This window comes from Oxyura jamaicensis, chromosome 8 (genome assembly GCF_011077185.1).
Source record: "Oxyura jamaicensis isolate SHBP4307 breed ruddy duck chromosome 8, BPBGC_Ojam_1.0, whole genome shotgun sequence".
NCBI classification, from domain to species: Eukaryota; Metazoa; Chordata; class Aves; order Anseriformes; family Anatidae; genus Oxyura; species Oxyura jamaicensis.
This window is the reverse complement of record NC_048900.1, coordinates 23442433-23463139: the sequence shown is the minus strand read 5'-3', so window position 1 is coordinate 23463139 and position 20707 is coordinate 23442433. Positions and strand designations below refer to the sequence as shown.

The window sequence follows — 20707 nt, the reverse complement described above, 5'->3', positions numbered from 1 at the left end:
TCTGCGTGTATAATACATCTGCATTTGTGTGAAGGCAGAATTGTTAGTAGTGCGAGTTTTCAGGATCAAGGTGCTGGATGCTGAATACAGCAAAACAGCATCATGGAAAAGGAGCTTGACATTGGAAACAAAACCGATCCCTGTTGTGCCAGTCCCGTCCTCACATCTTACCCCTGCAGGCTGCCGGCAGCCCCAGTGCCACGGGCTGGCAAGGGGTCTTTAATGCCGTCTGCTAATTGCTGACGGTTGGCGCAGGTTGCAGATGGAAGAACGCCAAGGCAGAGCAAACCAGGTGCTGGGGGAGGCTGCTGGCAGCTCAGGAGAAATTCTCTGCCTCGTGAATCAGTGCTGGCCGTTCCTCTGCAAGCTGTCAGGGGACGATGAGGTCCTCTCCTTCCCGGTGACTCAGGAGCCTTAAGCACGGGTTGCAGTTACTAAGGATTCAGTAGCACTCTTTGCAAAGAAACTCCTTTACTCTGATCTCGTGGCCAAATTCTTTTCTGGAAAATTGGATGGGATGCGTTTCTCCTGCAATTCCAAATGCACAGAGTGTTTATTCCTTGCTACTCCTAGGCTGTCAGCTAGTCATGGTTAAGGTATGTTGTCTTTTCTGGGATCAGCTCAAAGATTCCCTGAATGTATTAACTATAAAAACAATACTTATAGAGTATAATAGAAAGGAAACTAGGTTGCTACTGCGTAATAGTATAGTACTTGTGATATTTCGATAAAGTGTGCTGTATGTATTAGTTAATGAAAGCTAATTTCATTCCTGTCTCCATCTGCAAAAGCAGCATGCTGCAGAAAGTATATTGCAGTTCTCCATAATGAGTGAAAAAACGGTGGGATCTGATCTTTTCTTTAAGCATAGAATTTACAGGAAAACTGTTCTCAAGAAACACACAACTCATTGAATCTCAGTTCTTTCAGCTCAGTTTCCAGCTATCTCTCCTTCTTTGACTTCTTTGACTGTATTCAGTGCTCAGCCCAAATTTGGGCTTCATCCAAACAGCAGTCAAGTGATCAGAAAGTGGGATCGGTGAGTGATGGGGCAGAGGGTGCCCGAGCATGGGTGTAGCGTAACGCACAAGTGCAATGCAAACACTCTCACTGAGCTCTTGCACTCAGAGGTAGACTTCAGATAACGTGTTGACAGCATCAGTCAAAGAAAAATAACATTCTACCCAGCCCAGTGCATTTCACACTATGTAGAAAATTGCCAAGGGGTTGTGAAAGGCGCTCTCTGTTGAAATAACACGGTGTACATAACCTCTGCTTTCTGCATGCAGTGGCAGTGACACAGGATGGAAGGGATGATAATACAGCAAGAAAATCCAACCAACTCTGGATGCAGCAGTAATGATACTGAAAAACAGTGGTTCAATATCTTACGTTACTATAGGGTTTTTACTTCCAAGGTTATAGTTCAAATCATCTTCCTCACCAGCAAGTTGCATCGCCTGTTGGTTCAGGCCAGGCTGTACACAGCAGAAGTAGCTGTTCAGCAATTGACTTGTTGAATTTAGGCTACTTAACAAAACACGAGAATGTTGTAGATTGCCTGCAGACCTGGAAAAATGCTTATCTGTTGGTTCCAAGGTAACTGTGTTTCTGACCAAGTGACAGGGCGTCCTGGAATAGGAACACTCCAAGTTTCATTTGTTTTAGTATAGCATCAGGAGATATGGTTGGACTGTGGCTTTGAGAAACAACCACAATATAAATCATTATAATTAAAATAATAATAATTGTGTAGCCACACATTAAACAGACTTCTGTGAGCAACCCTGCTTATTTCAGTGGGATGGCTTTCTAATTAGTTTGCACTTGTTAAGTAAGGGTCACAGCGTTGGACCCTAATTCCTGTTCATAAACTGCTTTGAGATCTTCTGAGGCTGCACATGAAATTTTATTGCTATGTGTAATTTACGTTCTCTGTTAATCCTTACAGCTATTATTTGCTCACAGGGTGTTCTTGGTTGAAATCTCCTCGTGCATCAAGCACAGTTCAAGCCAGCTGGCAGTTGGCTCGAGATAACGATACTGTGACAGGAAAGCTGACCAGACATTGCCAGAGCTATTAGATGGCACGTCTGCCTGCTTTATGCCAGGATCAACACCATGCTGCCAGTAGCGGTCTCTTGTGTGCAGATGGAAACATCTTGCAGTGTAAGTGAAGTGGGTAACAGCTTTTCAGAGAGATACAGGCAAAACCTAAAGCAATGGCTTCAGTTGGAATCAGGGTGTTTCAGCTATGCTTTGTCTTGTTTGGGTTAGTATCAGCACTAAGGGCAGTACTATGCTAGAAAACAAAATATAATTGAGTCTGTTTGACAAACCTGAAACCTGAATTTAGTCTAAAGGGAGTTCCCCTCAAACCATTTTGACAGGAATGTTTTAATTGGTTCTGTTTAGCTGTTAGCAATGCGAGCACACAAAGCATAAGTCATTGAATGAAAGTTGATTTTCCTAGAGAAAAATAGCTGTTTTCTGCTGTTACGCTGATAGCGAGTTCCCAGTTCTGGTTGTTAGAATAATACTGCCGAGAGAGAGAAAAAGAGAATGAGAGAGACAAGGAGGATCATGTTTCATGGGCCATAAACTGGGGCACACTAAAATAATCCTCTCAGATATGGTCAACTGAATATGAATCCACGTAATCTTGAACATACTCTGCGTGAACTCGGAATTAATCATTAGAAAAAATGAACCCATGAATACAGAGCTAGATGTCAGGAGGAATATTTTGTTCTCATGGTGAAATATTCAAGATCAACTTGCGGCATTGTCCTACAAAGAGCGTCATAAAAACTAACCCAAAAGATGTCATTATGAATTATTTGCTAGGAGCCTGACTATCCCTTGCTCGGTGTATTATGATGCCATGTGGCATGTATTTTCCAAAGAGATTAGGAAGTGCAAAGTCCGTCATTAAATAAAGCTCAGCTGGAAAACTGATTTCTTTCATGATAGCAGCCTTGGGCCCTCTAAGATTGATGCTCAGTAATCCACTGAATTGATACTTCAAACAATTTGAAAAGTGATCTTTGGTTCTCATACAGACAAGCCTGAAGGTCTGGTGGGGCTTCTCATCTTGGAAGTAGAGTTGATTATGAGCATTGTGGTGATGGTGGGAAAGGCATCAGTTGCAGTATCTTGAAGTTCATTCCAAAATTCAGTCATCAGTAATTTTATCAATATACAGACATGTAATGGGATAAATATGTCCTTCTGGGAGGAAAGCAGATTGTGCTGCTTTTAAAGATGGCATAGCAAGGGCACAGACCAGTTACTTTCCTTACTGTTGCTGAGGAAACCAAGTGATTGTTTCTTAAGAGAAGCAGTCCCAGCATCTCAACTACAACAAAAATATTTTCAAAGTGAGTTTTGATTCCAAGTTTTTCCAAAAATATGAGGAATTTCAGAGGATTGCCGTAGACGTAGATTCCTCAAACCTCGGTTCATTGCTACTTTGAATGTCTGGGACCACTGTAAAGATCTCTTGACTTATCACTCTCTTTCTGGAGCCCCATGATATACCTCAGAAAGGAATGAGAGACAGGGGAAAGTGAGACTTCTTAATGTGCCTTGGGAATTCACGACAGATCTTGAACCTCTCTAGGAATGTTTTTCTTGTTTCACTCCATTGGGAATTGGCTCTGACATAGTAAAAAACATTTTCAGAACAAGCCTCTTTCATTTTCTTGGCCTCTCTATTGCTCTTGTCACTGACCCAAAGCCTTTTGATTTTTTTTTTCTTTTGACGTTCTTGAGCTAATTGGCCTCAGTGAAAAGTGTTTTGTTTCCTGCAGAAACTTGGCTGTGAGAAAAAGTGTGGAGGTTGGGAGAAAGCTGGGACAGGCCAGTGCCAAAGGGCTTATATAATAGCCCAGAACAGTCAGCCAAAACATAGTGAGAGAGCTTTATAGGTGGAGCTCAGTGGGATGAGAAATACTGCAGGGTTTGGATGCAAAAATGCCAATAGGCAGGCAATGAATTTCTTATTTCAGTTAAGGATGATCCGAGTTTAATCCAGCAAAGGGAGCAGATAATTACTGAAGTGAAACTACGTGTTTGGCCAAATTCCTGCAAGAATGGTTATTCTCTTATACTTAATAACATGGGGCCTTGTTTAAGCAAGAGTTTTCCATTCGTGTTCTGCTCACCTCTAAGTCCATGTCCTCAGTGCTCTGGAGCTCTGTCATCTTAGAACTAGCTGAAAGTCTGGAGAGTGAAGGAGATGCCTTCTAGGCATCTCCTGTTGATTTCAGTGGACTAATGTTTAGATTGCACACAAGGTAAGACTTCAGGTGTGGCAGCCAAGAATAAAGAGCTAGGCTGGACAGGTACGCAGCCCCAGAAGTTAATTTGAGCAGTTTGAGTTGAATTCAATGGGATTCTCCTTATTGACAGTAAGGGAAGAAGATGGGACATTCTACAGAGATCTTTGGATCTGCTAAGTGCCCACTTGAGTTGGATTTCGCATGAACCACTTGTCCATGGCTATAGCCTTAACAGCTGGGGAAGTTCCCACCATGATACTTGGGCTCTACAGTACAGCCTACATAGATCTTGAGGATAAGAGAAAGGCTAAGGGTTGGGAATTCATTTGCATTAACAGAGACCTGGGTTCTGTCTAGAGTAGTGGAAATAATTTGTCTTGTTTTGTTGGCTGAACCATATGATTGAAGGAAAAGTTACACTACATCAGAGATGAACAAAAACTATTTTTTCTCCATCAGAACGCAAGCCTGGAAGAAAATTCAGGTTGTGCAAAATGTTTAATTGTTTAACTTAAAGTCCATGGTTAGGTTCTTTTTGAAAAAGAAATGTACATATATTACATTTGTTTAAATTATTTCTGAATGCTTTGAACCAAAACTATGTTTTTTTGTTTGTTTGTTTGTTTGTTTTCTATTTGGAAACAGCAAAAGACACTATTTCAATACCCTTAAATTATTCATCAAATGTAGTTCATAAACAGTTTTGTTTGTCCCCAAAATGAATTTTTAGGTGGATAAATTATAAAATCTGAACGGTCCCTACCCCATGATTGTACAGCTCCATCATGAGCTCTGCATGGAAGCCTGAGACCCATTCACTCATCTCTAGGATTGGTAGGTACATATAGGTACATATACACAGGCATGCAGCCTGGGCACACGCAGAGGCATAGCTGCACCCTTACTATATAACATCCATCACAGATGAGGGAAAGGGAAGATGAGACTGCTGAGTTTATTCTTTAGGGAGCTTTTCTTTTCCAAAAATCAGACCTTAACTGGGGAAGTGGTAACTTTTTTTTTTTTTTTTTTCCCCTAAAGAAACAGGCAGTGTTATCTTCCCTGTTACTCTAAGTGATTTTTATGTTCTGTCTTTTGTAATCTTTGGGCCAGTGCAATGATGTTTTAAATCACTGTGATTCAGCTAACATGAGCTTTTAACCCGTAGTGCTACAAAGCACGCAAGCCCTGACTTATCTCAAGCAAATGACTGCTTCCCCTGAAGTCAGCTCAGGCTGCTGGTGTTATTAAAGTTAAGCAGGATTCCCTGTGTTCAGCAGTGTTCAGGTTTAAACAGTAAGGTGATGACACTTCTCTTCTGTTATTTCTTGGGGTTGTTCTCCTTCTTTCTGGAATGTGTGGTTTAAAAGCAGTCCATCATGTTGCAGAGTCCGTAAACCGTGGGCTGCTTAATTTGTGTCATTGGTAAGAAAAGAAAAAAATAAATAAAACCAACCCTCTTTTTGGTTTTACATACCACTCTATTATCCAGAGCATTGACCTTGACCAGCTAATGATCAGTATTTAATACATGTGCGTGTGTGTGTGTGTATATAGATATAAATATTCATTATGTGAGGTCTGGGAGGTTGGGATCACAACGGAATGTTGGCAGTGCCAAGTTTCGTTCGATGGTTCAGGCCTCCAGCTGTGCCAAGCTCTGGGCTCCCTTAATGTACCATTAAAACAAAATCCAGGCTTTGCTTGAATGTCATCCAGCTTTATTAAGAGAAAGATCAAGCGTAATCTTATTAAGCTTGTCACTCAGAAACCGTAAGGGTGCAGCTTTGGTGTGTCTATTTGGTCCACATGTGTGAACAATTTTGCTTCATGATAGTCAAACAGGGGCTGTTATTCTTTAATGAATGCCGTGAATAACAGAGCTACAAATTGGAATGTGAGCTTGGTGATGTGTGCGCACACTTGTGTATTAACAGAACAGAGGCATAGGAATAGATTGTTTGCTTGGATTTTAACATATTCCTCAAGCACGCTTGAACCCATGTAACCACAATGTTTTTCAAAATCTGTTGTGTATATTTTGCGGTTTCTAAACTTCCATAGTAACTTCTGAACATGACCACCTATCAGAGTGGACACCCATGTCTTGGGGAAAAAAAAATCAAAAACCAGGACCATTGGATTTCCCTCTTTTTGGTTTCACTAGAAGTCTGTTCACTGGGCCAAATTATAAAAAGATATTCAGATAAAATGCACTTATCTCCGTTGCTGCTTCTTCTCCCCAATGTTCACAGCTCGGCAGCAGGAGATAACAGTGAAAACCACTAGTGTGTGTTTATACCAGCGTAAAGCCAGAGTAATGCAGTGGTGATTCAAATCAAATATTTCTGCTTGCTCAAAATGCATAAACACACAATTTTTCTATATACATACACATTTATACAGGGAAAAAAAAAAAAAAGCTACACTGCAATTAGTCAGGATGTTTGGCCATGTGGCTGAGAATAGATCGGTGTGGGTGGAATTCACTAAGACAAATAGCAGTGGATGGAATGTAGATACACATTTGATGGTCTAATTAGGAATGTATTTGTGATATAAAAAATACTCCACAGGCATAACATGTACAAATCAGTACTTCAGGAATACAGCTTTTCTTGATTTTTGGTCAATTAAATTTAACATCTGTGAGCAAGGTACCCTTTGTGCATGGGAATGTGGATGCTTGATGTGGCTGCACGCACAAAGCAGCTTACAGGTGGAAGTATTTGCAGGAGGAAACTCATCGCTGTCATGTTGTCACAGGCAGTATCCAAGACAGGTGGCATATGAGCTTGGGAAGGATATCGTTTGTATTCATACATTCACAGCTGAGAGTAAATCTCTTAATAATGTAAGACTCCTTTTATGCTCTTTTTCTCACTACAGAGATGGTCTCTTTCATAACAGATGGGATTTATTGCCCCTGCCTAGTAGTGGCTTTGTCATTCTTGGCTTAGAACCCACACTCCTTCCACCATGGGACCTTTAGACAGAGGACTGTCCTTCCTTCCCCTTGTGTTTCGCTTTTCTGTTTTGCTTTTAAAGAAAGGAAAAAAAAATTAACAGCCAAAAATTTCCTAATGCTTTAAAAATACTGTGGTGGAATTGCCCTATGGAGATCCTTTTTCTAATTTATACAAACATCCCTCAAAGTTGATCTGATATATCATTCCCAGGCAGAGTCAGTCCAGATTTTGACATTTAGATGGGTGAAAATAGGTACTTTTTAGACCAATTTTCTCTTGTTCCACAGCTTTATGCATGCTTTGCTCTTCAGAAGAGATGGCTCTCCAGATGGAGGTATTCTACATCTCTTCCCTCAATGTGTGTAACTCAGGGTCTTCCAACATCATGTTAAGCAGCTTAACTAGAGTGTGTGCTGTGTTCCTGCCTTCATTTTCTCCTTAAGGGTACTGGTATGTAAACCCACAAAACAAGGGAGATAAAAACAATGTATGTTAGAGCAGGCACTTAACAAGCACCAAGCCTTGAGTTTGAGTGGAAGATTGGAAGACCCGATTCTTAGCTTCTGAAATGCCACAGCAGCACTGCCTGCTCCTGGTAGTGCACCAATGCCTCAGCCCCAGGGGCTGAGTTTGGAAGTTTTTGTTGGTGGTGGTGGTGGTGGTTTTTTTTGTTGTTGTTGTTTGTTTGTTTTGTTTTTTTGGGGGGGGGCATGTTTCTTCTGCTTTTGCAGAGGGAAAGGCCTTAGTACAAACTTAAAGCACCCCTCAAGAAAGCCCACTGCTGAAACTCATTGTGATAGTGGAAAGACATCAGCTGAATTAAAAGGCTCAGGAAGATCTTCTAGGGTAAGTTTCCTCTGTGTGGTTGAGTGCAGTTTGAAGATTCCTGGACTAATTCAGAGCAAGTAAATGATCTACGTAACACGAAGCTGTTTTCACTGGAGATGCTAGCTCAGACCCTGAAAGCCATACCCTGTGCTAAACTGCCCTTTCAGCAGAACCAGCTAAAAACACAGAGCAAGGCTGTATGTAATTGCGTTTAATCCAGGAGCAAGGACAAGCTTGGAAACATGCTTGCTGTGGTGTTTTCCACAATATGTCAGAAAGGAAAGACTGAGTCCAAACTGGAGGGCATGTCGTGCTGGACATGTCGTGCTGAGCAGGGGCACAGCTCAGCACATGGAGCCAGAGGGGAGCCAGCAGGATGGGGGACACTTACCTCCTATCAGTGCACCACTGAACTGGGGTCTGTGAGCTCTACTCTGCGGAGGACTTGCCCTCAGGTGGTGGTGGAGACCTCAGCCATGGAGCATGCATTGCCTCTGGTTATTTGCACTGGCAGGGCAGCCTCCGAGTGCCACCAGCACTGTACCAGTTAACTCAAAGAAAAGGCCCTTTCCAGGTCTGGGTGACTTCTTCACGTTATCTTATTCACAGCCTGATTTGTGAACTTTCTGGTGTGTTTTTCTGCAACAACAGTGACATCCAGTGGCCAGCTGGGTTTTTCTTGGAAAAAGATGAACCGTCAATGGTCCTAAAAATGCAAAGCTTTTATATTTAAAAAGATACTGACTGAGGAGGCTAGGCTTTGAAGTTATTGACAAGATTCCTTTTTAATGTTGTTTTTCCCCTCCTCTCCCGTAATTTCTGGCTTCCACTTTCCTATGCTGACAGGGCAGGGCACTGCTCAAGAAATGGGCTGGAAGGCATCAGTACTTTCTGCTCCTACACAGAGTTCGTCCTTATCCATAAACATCTGAAGGCCAGCATTTTTCTGAGGAATCACTGGTTTTACTCTATGGCATTGCCATGTTTTTCACTTGTGAGACATCATGGTTCAATGCTGCTGCCACAATACCATTAAACCACTAGAAAGGGGCTCCTGGAAAAGATGAAGAAATCAGTAGTCTGTTAAAATAGTGAGGTCAAAACCAGAAATAATAATAATCGAGGATTCATATCCTGTCAACTGGGAGCTTGGTTTTTATTTTTCAAGCCCATTTTTAAACAGAAAATGACAGCCTGGCTGTAGTCTTTTGAAGTTTTTTCACAGATTTGTCAGAACTGCGGACATGGCCACCAGCAAACTGTCCTGGATGGTTTATTCTCATATGTGTTTTTTGGTTTAGAGCTTATACCTGTGCAGACTGTAGGTGCTGGGAGGAGCCTAATGATACGATCAGGTGGCAGATTCAAAGCAAGCATACAGAAGTGCTGTTCCGTATGGTGCGTTACATGGCAGACCCATCACCACAGCATATTGTGGAAATCAAATGTGTACGTGAGGCCAAAACGGGATTAGTCAAATTCCGTAGTCCACCTCTGGAAGTCTTAGAGCCTGCAATGATTTACCAGGGTCCTCCCCACTGTTTTCTATGGAGAGCTACTGAGTACTCATGCTGCTGTGGATGGTTAAATTTCCCAAGCTTTGTTTGTATTGTCCCTGCCCATTGCCGAGGGGCACATGAGGGGCACGGGCAAATGCTTCAGTCCTGTCCACATGATTTTCTTCCTACAACTTTTTTGTCCTGGTAAACAGCTCCAGCTCATACAACAACTACCTTTTAGAAAAATAAACACCTGAAAGCTGTAGGCTTTGTTGCTTGCTCACAAAGGACCTTTTTCTTCAATTTAAACTTGCTTAATATGGTCAGGAAAAGATTGAACTCATCATACCTCAAACCTACAGAGATAATGAGGTATTGTGAGCTACTCATCCACCTCCCTCTGCCCTTTAAAATTGAATCCTTGATATTCCCATGAGTTATTTCCTTAAGAATGTGTACTGAAAGGGTCATGAAGAACTGTTGGACCTTCTGTCTGCAGGAAACACTTTTAATGCCATGTAAGAAAAGCTAGAATATGAAGCAACCCCAAAAGTTCATCAAGTAGGGATCAGCACAGGCCCCCTTCCCTTGCAAACCCTGGTACAGAAAGGATGGTGAGGGACAGGGCAGAAGAGGGAAGGATGGAGAGAAAGGATGGAAGGGCTCCATGCAATGTTCAGGAGCTCTTGGGTAGTGGTGGAGCAGCTTGGTGGGCCATTGTATCACATCTGATAGATGCTGAGGCTAAAGGAGCTGTTTAAGCTCATGGTCAATTGAGAGAGAATTGCACAGAGGGCATGCGTCCTTCCTAAAACTACTATTTGAGATGGTGAAATGACTTGCTCTGTGGAGGTGCCTGAATTCTCCAGTGAGACTGACCAACTTGGACTAGTCACTTCATTAGAAATGTATGAAGAGCAACGAACCCTGTTCTGAGTTCAGTTGTTGCTGTGGTCTGACACGGAGACCAGAAGATGTGCCAGGAAGGTGACCTCACTGCAGTTCTCGCTTATGTTGTTTTTCTTAACCAAAGTGAAACAGATGGTGTGGGCTTGAAGAGAGAATCGAGTTTTCTGTTGGGTGTTGGCTCTGCAGAGCCACCCTGATGGCACTGTGTTGGGTCTGAAAGCAGAGAGCTCTGCCAGCACAGCGCCGGTCCCAAACTGATAAGCTCAGGGAAAAGGATCGTGCCCCATCTTGGGCTGACCCCACTGAGGTCTCTGTGCATCGTGCTTCAGGCTATTTCCAGAGGAGGTCTTCCAGTGTGTGACACTTATGTGCCTGCAGAATTCATGCCCTCAACAGGAGGGATGCTCAGGGAGGTTAAGTGGAGAGGAAGAGCAGAAGGGGGAGAGAAGCATGAGGAGTTTTTATTACACGGAGGAGCAACAAGAAAGTAGAATTAGGCAGTGGGATTCTGCTTCTCCTTCAGACTGAGATGCTCTGAGCATAGCCTTGCATTGCAGCTCTCCAGGTCTCCCCAGGGAGGCACAAATCTGTGCTCCACTACCCTGCCATCAGTCTGGAATGACCCCTCAACTTTTGGCCCTTCATCACTCGAGTCCTCACCCGGCTATGGTGTGGCCTTTCTCCAGAGCATGTCCTGTAAGTGCTCATGGTAAGAGGGGAGAGAAGTGATTACATGCAAGGAAAGAATGGAGAGCCATGGGGGGATTGCTGGACGTCCAAAGTGCTGCACATTTTGGCCTTTCATGTTTTATTGCTTTGCTTCCTGTGACTGTCTGAAAGTGGCTGTGAGTCAGTTCCTCACAACTGCAGAGAATAACAACATCAAACAAGAGAGGGAAATGATTTCTCCATCTGCCTTGGAGAAGTGGTGGCATGATGTAAGGAGGCTATGATGAAAGCCTGCTTTACAAGACCATTGCACATGCTTTCTACAGAAGTATTTTTAAGGCACGCTCCTGCCAAAACATGGGAGGAAGAAAGGCTCATTCCCTGCACCCCCAGCTTTCCTTCCCAGCTTTTTGCGTAATACTGACATTTCAAAGTGCAAAAGCATGTCCTGCAGCAGGGGAAAAGGCAGCCATCTGGAGTGACAGACTTCTGAGAAAGGTGGGGTGCAGAGTTCGCAGCTTTTTCTGAGTGCTGGGCACTCTCCTTTATGGGGTAACCCTTGGGGTAGCATCAGCAGACCAGCAGGGAATGGTCTGAGTTGGTTGGGTTTTGGTTCACTCACCCATGAGCATCTCAGCATCTCATCCATTCCTCAGCATCTATCATCCATCATGTTTGGGCACTGTTACTGCCCAGCAATAGCCCCAGGGCATGCCCAGTTCTGTGCTGTATCTTTTAAAGACACTTTCTCTTTGGAAAGCCCAACCTGCAGCTCTCAATTTGCACCTGAATACCAGCCTCCAGGAAGCCTTTGGTACATCTGGTCTGTTTGGGGCAGAGGTAGGGGTGCATCTGGGATGCTGATGAGTATGCTGTATCCTCCATTCCCTAGCACAGAGTACAGCCTGACTTGTTTCATGCAGACTTGGGGAGGGGGAACATTGGGGCCCTTTCTGGAAAATTTTCTCTTGGACCTCCACAAGCATGAATTTTGTTTATGTTGATGGTAAAATCTAAAATCAGAATTTTCAGGCAGTCCTAGCAACATACTTATCACTAGATGCTGCTGTCACCTACCTCATCTGTTAACCAGGTGTCATTTTGTTATATGCTGGTAAGATGCTTCTCAGCAAAGGGTACATAGGCTGGAGGAAACCTTCAGCTGCATCTAGATCCAAGCTGAAGAAGCGGGATATGTGTGTAAATCTACCTTTTGCTTCATGTCAAGGAGCGCTTGAGATAATGATTTGAAGCAATCCTTGTCTCTAGAGTGAAATTTCAGAAAAGTGGTTTAGGAAGACAGAGAAACAAACCTCTATCAGCAATAGTAGTCTAAACCTGAGTCACCATGAGAAAGAGAAAAGTGAAAGATCCTCTAGTTTTTAAAGGGTGGTACTTATTAGAAAAGAATGACTTAATGCAAGGATAGAAGCACCTATCATGCTGGATGCAGAGTGGATAGGAAATAAGTTTAGAAGGTCTGTTTACAAAACTGGTTCTCCATCATGGATCTGGGACATCGGCAATGTCAGGAAATAGTAACGTGGTTCCCCCAGTAAGTTCATGTCATTGTCTAGTGACCATTGGTATAGAGTCAAATGCCATACGGCAAACCCAGATAAAATTCACCGCCTGAGCTGTTTGCTGCAGCTCCTTACTGCAACCTCCTCTTGACGTGTTCATCACTCAACCTCCAAGAATATTCAGTTGGACCATCGCAGAAGAAGAGAAACAGCATACTTCTAGAGGCAACACACAAAGGAACGAGTAAATATTTGCCCCAGTTGTGAATGTGCAGCTTCTGGCATTTGCATTTTGCCCTCACTAATTCTTGTGAAGTCTAACTGCCATAAACACTCCGGTGGTGCCAAGAGCCTTGAAAATCAGCGTTAAGAGAGAAACAGGAATAGAGACTGCTGCCTCCTGATTGCAAAGCAGCCTGAGGTCTAAATGGCAACAAAACGTTATACATAACATCTGATTCACTGTGTGGAGAATGTAAAGAATTGAGACCTCCCGACACAGTTTACATTGGCCCTTTTTATGACTAATTGTGCAGAAAATAGCTCTGCTTGTAGTGTGCATGGAAACAGTTCAGGTTTCTGCTGTGTGTCAGCTAATGGGCTAGCAAGGCTTTTTTAGCACAACTTCAAAGGCTCTGGCAATGGAGGTCCTTTGTGAGGGAATTATCTCCTGCTCCTTTGTACCCCTTTATCCTACTAAGCTATGGAACAAAGAATCGTGAAATGAAGAGACGAAGTAATTTGTAGTAGATCTCTAAACCTAGATAAAGTACATAACATTTGCTTAGAAACATTTTTCCTGCTTCTGCCATCAAAATAAATTTGTATTTTTATGTGAAGGAACACCCAAGTTCATTTAACTTTTGAGGGATGCAATCTTATGCTTGGATATGCTATTGATGGGGTCACCAAGATGTCTATGATGGTAAAGGAGAGCTTTAGTTTCTACGGTCAATTAGAAAATGCATAGTTGTGACTGTTAGAGTTGGCTGAGAAGCGTATTTTTCTCCCCATCCCCCTTTTGCCCAGCATATTCCACTAAGAAAGGAAGAAAATGTACCTTTTCAGAAGCACGTATACATGTTTTAAGGAAACCATGAATTTTTTTTTAACCTCTTCATAAAAAAACAAAGTTGCTTATTCTTTCTTTCTTCCAGTGAAAAATGAAACCTTGGGGAGATAAGGAAACATGTTACATGCATCTGCTTTGTGTAGTTCAAAACACGGTTCTTAATTAAAAAGAAAAAACAGGGATGGAAGATGTTTGATTAATGTTAGCAGCCACGCTGTATAACATGTTCTTCCAGTGTTTCCAGTCTTAGATCCTCTGTCTGAGAAAAACAAGGTACAAGAGACAGGACAAAAATCTTGTCCTCATCTAATTTAACCTAGAAACTCCCACTGTGTGCTCTAGCCAGTCCTCTGCATTTCTGTTCAAACTCTGAAATGTCTATTCAGCACTGGGCCTTGTCCTCAAGTAAGTCTCAGGAGAATTTCCTTATCCTTAGGGGGCAGAAGGACTGCATTCACACCTTTCCTGATAAGCTGGAGCCAGTAACTGAGAGTAAATTTAAAATATGTGTGTATATATATATATTGTGTTCCAACATTTTACTTAAGAATTCATTGAACACTTTCACAGTTTGCCTGGTATCATCATGAATTTCCTAAGCACAAACGTAATGGACTGATGTCACAATATTGCATTTTATTTGCAGGAATTATTATTTATTTTTTTATTAAACTGAAACTGTTCGGAGAGGCTGTACTCAGGTACAGACTTTCACTTCAAGTCCCTATCTAGGAAATATTTTCTGTCTGTTTCTCTTCTCCTCCCCTACTTCCATACTTGCATGGAATTCCCAAGGTGGTTGGTGTTCTGACCTCTTGGATCCAGTTTTCATCAGCTGTCACGGTAAATTAGGTTAATACTGCAGGAATATTTTATCCAGGTTTAGACTGAAGAGGGAATAGTGATGCAGAAGCAGGAGCATTCCTCTGTGTCTTTAAGTTATCTGATCTGCCTTTGGATGCACAAACTTTTCAATAGTTTTACTTGTTTGTGTGTGGTGAGATTTTTGCCATTTGGAATGAAATTTCCAGGCCAGGCAGAGAAATATTTTAAAATTTTCAGCAGAAGCATGTATATGTATACACAAGCACATAGGCATAGACACATATGAAGTACAGTGTGTGTGTGCATGTGTGTATACATAAATAAAATCCACTGATGATGTAAAAAAAAAAAAATCTGGCAATTATTACATATTTTTTTGCACATGTTGGCAGACAGAGGCAGGGACTTGATGTTTTTCCCTGACCTAATCCATGCTGAATGTGCATCTTACCGCGCTTTCCTTTCTGGTCCATCTTGTTTCAGCAATGAGCTGCATTTGAAATTGATGGCTGCTATATCGAGATAAGTCTTGTTGAACAGGTGTCTGAATAATAAATACTGTTACCATGAACTGTGCTAGTTCTGGAGCTTTTTGGGGCTTTGTTGCTGCCATATGGCCAAAAGTGAAATTCTGCGTGCATCCAGAACCAGAGTGAAAAACGTGCTGGACAGTCCATGTTTTCCTCTGCTGTCATGCACAGCAGGTCACCAGGCCAAGAGGGTTATCAGCTCTCATCATGGTCTCAACAGAGAAGGCAGGAAAGGAAGGCCAGGAGATATCACCTTTTGGTTCTCATCCATTGCTTGGAAGGGATTCGCACGCTTTGCTGAGGATCTGACATTCCTGACTTCTTCCATTTTGTGGACGAGGAATCAGAGCTGTAGCAAGTTACATTTTTCTGGACTTAAAGCAGTTAAAATTGGATTCTTTTGTACTGTTATAATGTCAGAGATTTGCTGGATCCAGGACAGTTTTTTCCATTAAGAAATCTCTTGGCATTTAGAATTGGTTCAGGGAAAGTAGAGCTCTACTACAGTGAGCATGGACACAGAAACATCTCTGACCTTGACACTTTTGACTTTGATTCCTCAATGTCACTTTGCCAGTGACAGAATCAGGGCCATTGTTTGCCTTGGCCACTGCATAAAAAAACAGGATATGATCAAATCCAGTTAATCACTCACAAATGTCTCATTTCTCAAATCTCTGAGGGTATGTAACACGTTTTTGGGACTGCTCTCTACTCCTTTGGCTTTTGTTATAAGTAAGTTAGGGGAAAATCAAATTTTGAGTTTTCTTAAAAGGAAGCGGAGGAATCCTGGAACACGTTAGGGCTCTACAAATGTACGTTTAATCATTTAAAGAAACGTCTTTTGGCTAAAAGCTCTTAGCACTGCTTGCAAGTTGCACTAAAAGCCATACAACTACATCATTCTCACAACTGATGCGAATTAGCACCCTTGTTGGCAGTGTAAGCACAGAGACGCAGGCTTAAGGAATACTGGAGACTGAATTACTCTCAAATTCATAGCGACTTTATGCAGTATGGGTGAAGTATCCTAGGGCTGACTGCTCACAGTTGCATCAGCTCCTTATATAGTGGCCTAGAATGGGGAAAGACTCGGGCATGTCCCACCTGCCTTGTTTTTTTCTGAGAAAAATATTTGATTCTGTAGTGGAGATGGGCAGTTTGGCATCTCCTACAGGCACATATTATGTGCTCAAGGCAAACACGCTCTCTCTAAGCAGCAAGCTCGAAGCAAACCAGAGGAGTGCACTTTTGCATGCTGTAGAACTCACTGCTGCAAGATGTCATGAGGCAAAAAGTAGATGGAGACAGAGGCCTGAGCACATTCATGGTGAATTGCTCTATTCAGAGCTGGCAGTGAGACGTGATGACCTGGGTGTAAATGGGGGTCACCCAGCCATGCAGAGAGAGAAGCTAAAGGACATAATGGGGGAGGATTGTTCTATCCTTTCCCGCTCTCTTTCATTTATATATTTATATATATTTAACATTTATCGTGGGCCACGGTTGGAGACATGTTAGGGGGCTACGAGGACTTCAGTGTAACCTGTTGGTGGAGTTCTTGCGTCCTTACTTTGTACCTCGAACCCATCCTGAAAACAATGTGGAATTCTGACAATAAGTTGAAAGCTTTGGAGGGATTACATTGCCTTATTGAGTCTGTACCCAAAGCCCTTTGAGGATTCCCATTGACTCCAGCAGGATTTGGTTCAGACCTCAAGTGTATAGGATTCCCTTAAGTAAACTCTTTCAAGGCCCATACATACTGCAATACTTACTGGGCTCTTTGTTACTTCTGTGAATAGGAATGCGACCTTTACACTTCTAGCAAAGTGCTCTGGTTTACAGGACTAAGTCTTCACATTTGGGAAAAGATAAGGTTACCATCCCAGCTCCTCTCAGCCCTGCCGTGCAGGTGGCTGAGGGGTTGATGAAGCAATTTCTGATCCGCAGCCATTTTAGGTAGATGAGTACTGAGTTCAGCAGCTTCAGAGCTTCTTCATAAACAGATGTCCATGAATGATGATGGGCAGGGTGGACATCTGGGGCTGTAAGTTGTTCCAGTCCATGAGTCAATGCCCAAGTAATATTCTTTTCACCACTGTAGGATCATTTGGATATCCACGTTACAAGGACCTTTCGTCCATGCACGTAGTAAAAATTTCCATGGTAGCAATTTGCAGATTCCTGGACAATCAAGTGCTATTAAAAAATAATACATTAAGCTTTTGGCTTATACACCCAGTCCCTTGGTCATGTGAGGGTTGGGAGGGGTAAATAAGGCAGAAGATCATATCAGGCTGTATGCTGTCTGTTCCCCTGCTCATTGCCAAAGGCTGCAGTGGGCTCAGTGGTGAATAGTTGAGACAGCTCCAACAAATTGCATAGCATGCCTTTCTTGCTTTTAGAGCTAGCCTAGCTTCTGGTAACCTTACTTCCCAAACCTGTTGTTGCAAAAGGAGAAAGTCAAATGAGTGAGCGGAGCAGTTTAATTGACAGTGCTATTTTCTACCTGTATTTTAGGTCACTTCCTGGGTAACAACACTGTGATTGATGTACTGAGACAAGCAGGATTTGAAGTGGAGCACACCCCTCCTGGACAACCAATTGGAAAGTAAGCAGCTGCCCACAAATTATTAATCACTTTCTTTCCTTTTTCTCTCCCTTTTTCTGTGACTAAGCAAGATTATTGCATTAGTACAGGAGGTGGATGAGGAGGTGAGGTACCTTTCTTTCCCACGCAAGTTCCAGACAAAAAGTGCATTGTAAAGCATCCATGGCATGAGTTTGGAAACACAGGGAGCTTCAGTGGCTGTTTTTTTCACTTGTGAACTTTATTCATATAACAGCTGCTTAAAACTACTAGATCAGAGGCACCACAATTTCTTTCTGTTTCCCAGAAAAATCCTCTTCTGGTCATTTTCCTCTATAGTTGTTCTGAATTTTTCTCTCCATGGGATTTTGGTTGCCTCTCCATTGCAAAGCAGTAAAGTGCCACCAACTTCATTTTTCAGGCCTCTCTGTAAGGCTGCTCTTCTTCAGGTGGGATTTCAATTTTGCCTGAAGGACCAGATGTGATGTAGCAGATGCATCTTACACACTCTGGAAAGTGTGCTGGGTAGGTAAAAAACAATTGGATATTCCCCAAGCATCTCCATCCATCTGATCAAGTGTAAAGCAGGCGAGAAAGATTGATTACTATGCTCTGAGCAATCTTTGTTAGTATAAGCTAAAATATTGTCTTCAGTGAAAAAGATTTCCTTCTTCCCCTAGACTTCTCTTTCTTGGCAATTTAGATGAGGTCTCTTTCTGCTTGAGGTCTAGGAATATCTTAGAAAATAAAACTGGAAGGGATGGCGAGATACCATTTAAGTTTGCAAAGTTAACCTTTCCCTTGCATTCTGCAGACAAAAATTGGCTGAGATTGCTCCATTATAGGATTGTTATCCTCCTTAGGAGAAAGTCTTAGCAGCATGCTCCTGTCCCTGGTGGGACAGACATGACATGGTCCAAGTATGAGATGAGTTTCAGTATGGAGGATTAATTGTGGGGCTAGGAGACCACATCTGAAAAAGCTATATTTAATATACTTGGAAAATCTGTCTGATTCACCCTTGTTTGTGAAATACAATGATTCATACAGAATACAATATGGCTCAACTGTATGTAAGTGTCTTTGACAGAGCATTTATCCTAAATGCTTCTTGGAATATGTTGAGCCATTAAAGTCCAGTCTTAAGTAACGATGGGGAGAGGAGAGGAATTAAAAAACATCATACACAATGCAGCATATATATTCAGATGAGGTTTAAGAAGCACTTGTGACAGAGAGAAACATCAATGTCACATAGGGAAGAGCAGTAAATTCTGCAACTGACTGAAGCTGGAAATTTTGGCTAAAATTAACCAAAATGCCTGTGTCTAAAAATACAACATGACAGAAAGCCCAAACAAGCAATACCAAAACAGCTGAGTTTTGCAGTTCCTGCAGGAATATAGTTCCTACATTTCTGACAGAGAAACTTTCCTTTCAGAGAAGCAGATGCTTTCCGTAGCAATTTTCATTTAGTTGCAAGTATCATCTTCCCATGGAAAGTACTTCAATCGGAAACTGTGCAACAATTAATTTATTAGCTGTTAGCAAATCTTTGAGAGGAGAGAAAGATACAGTAGCGTGAGAGATATCCAGGAACAATCTTAGCTCTTTATGGTGTTGGGATATTTAAGTCATCACAGGCTAGAAGTAACATGGTGGGGCAGGAACCGTGAAACAATGCTACTACTTAATGTTGACCTACTTGCAATGTGGGGTACCTCCACGTATGCATTCCCCAACCTTGGCAGCAGCATCTCTTGTTCATGACGTCTTCCCTAAAATTGTCAGTCCCTGGGGAAAACATACTTGAAGGCAAGTGGACTTGGGCTGCTGCCTAGAATAATGCATATGTCCTCAATCAAATTACCCTACAAATGGTAGTTTCTGTATCCGGATCCAGAGCAGAGCATTTGGCAGGTTGGTCCCTTTGTCTGGACTAGGGCCCTAACTCTGGTGGTGTCTGTCCTGAACAGTGAACAAACAAAACTTATATTGATGCATATTGTATTTATCAACATATACACAATATTGATGTGCATGTATTGGGTATGCTGATGTGCACGTGTACTGGACTGAGTTGAGAGAGGGCATATGGCTGTATTCCATAAAGATTAGATGCTCTGTTGCTGAACCTGTATGTGTCCCTATGGTCTGATGATCTACACAGATCAGTCCATCTTAAATGAGAATACAGAAAGAAAAATAAATGGCATGGTAAAGAAATACAGGGCTGTTACTAAATTGCATGGTGCAGAAACAGTAAAAGATTATAGCAAGTTTAAATAAATAGAATTTAAATATATGTCACGGAAACATCTTGCTGCTTTTAATTAAAAGGCTCCCAGACCAGCATGTCACTGTGTTTTCACTGTCCTACAGCTGGGGCTGCATCCATCAGAAGTGCTTGGAGCTCCCCCTTAGAACAGAGGAGGTTGCTGCAAACCATGCTGTAGCAGATGCATCTTAGAGTAGCCTGCATTTAACGTTTTCTGAGTGAGATGCAAAAGAATCTAATCAAGCACAGTAATGACAAAATTTGACAGCATATTGTGAAAGCATGACCAGTTAATTGGTATGATTCTGGTCTTATGTTGTTATTAAGAGTCCTATAGAACCTTGCATCTTTGTCTGTGCTTCTGTTTTTTTGTTTGTTTCTTTCTCTCCTCCTTCCTTTTTAAAAGATGAAATAAAAACATTTGAAAACGGCTAGAAAGGCCCACAAGAGGAACTGATTTGTAGTAATGTCTATACTAAGCACGCGTACACAGACAATAAACAAGTAGAAGCTCAAAAAAAAATTACAAGAAGTTGTTTTAAGGATCATAGAGATGCAGGTGTTTTCATCTTCATTCTTATAGAATCATACATGAAAGAGGAAGTTTTCCTCTCCTCTGCTTAAACCCAAAGGGATGTTTCTGCTTTAATTCCAAGTAAGTTGTATATGGGAGTCAGGCCCACTTCATTGTGTTCTGGCACTGACAATTGAAAAATTGGATAGTGTGCA

At 42.1% G+C, this 20707-nt stretch overlaps 1 protein-coding gene across 1 annotated transcript in view; it reads left to right on the top strand.

The window, feature by feature from the left end:
- TRABD2B (TraB domain containing 2B) overlaps positions 1-20707 on the top strand; it is a 281239-nt gene that overhangs the window by 215817 nt on the left and 44715 nt on the right. Inside the window, exon 5 of the mRNA XM_035332878.1 lies at positions 17631-17721. Coding sequence (XP_035188769.1) covers positions 17631-17721 — 91 coding nt within the window. The remainder of the gene's footprint in view (positions 1-17630; positions 17722-20707) is intronic.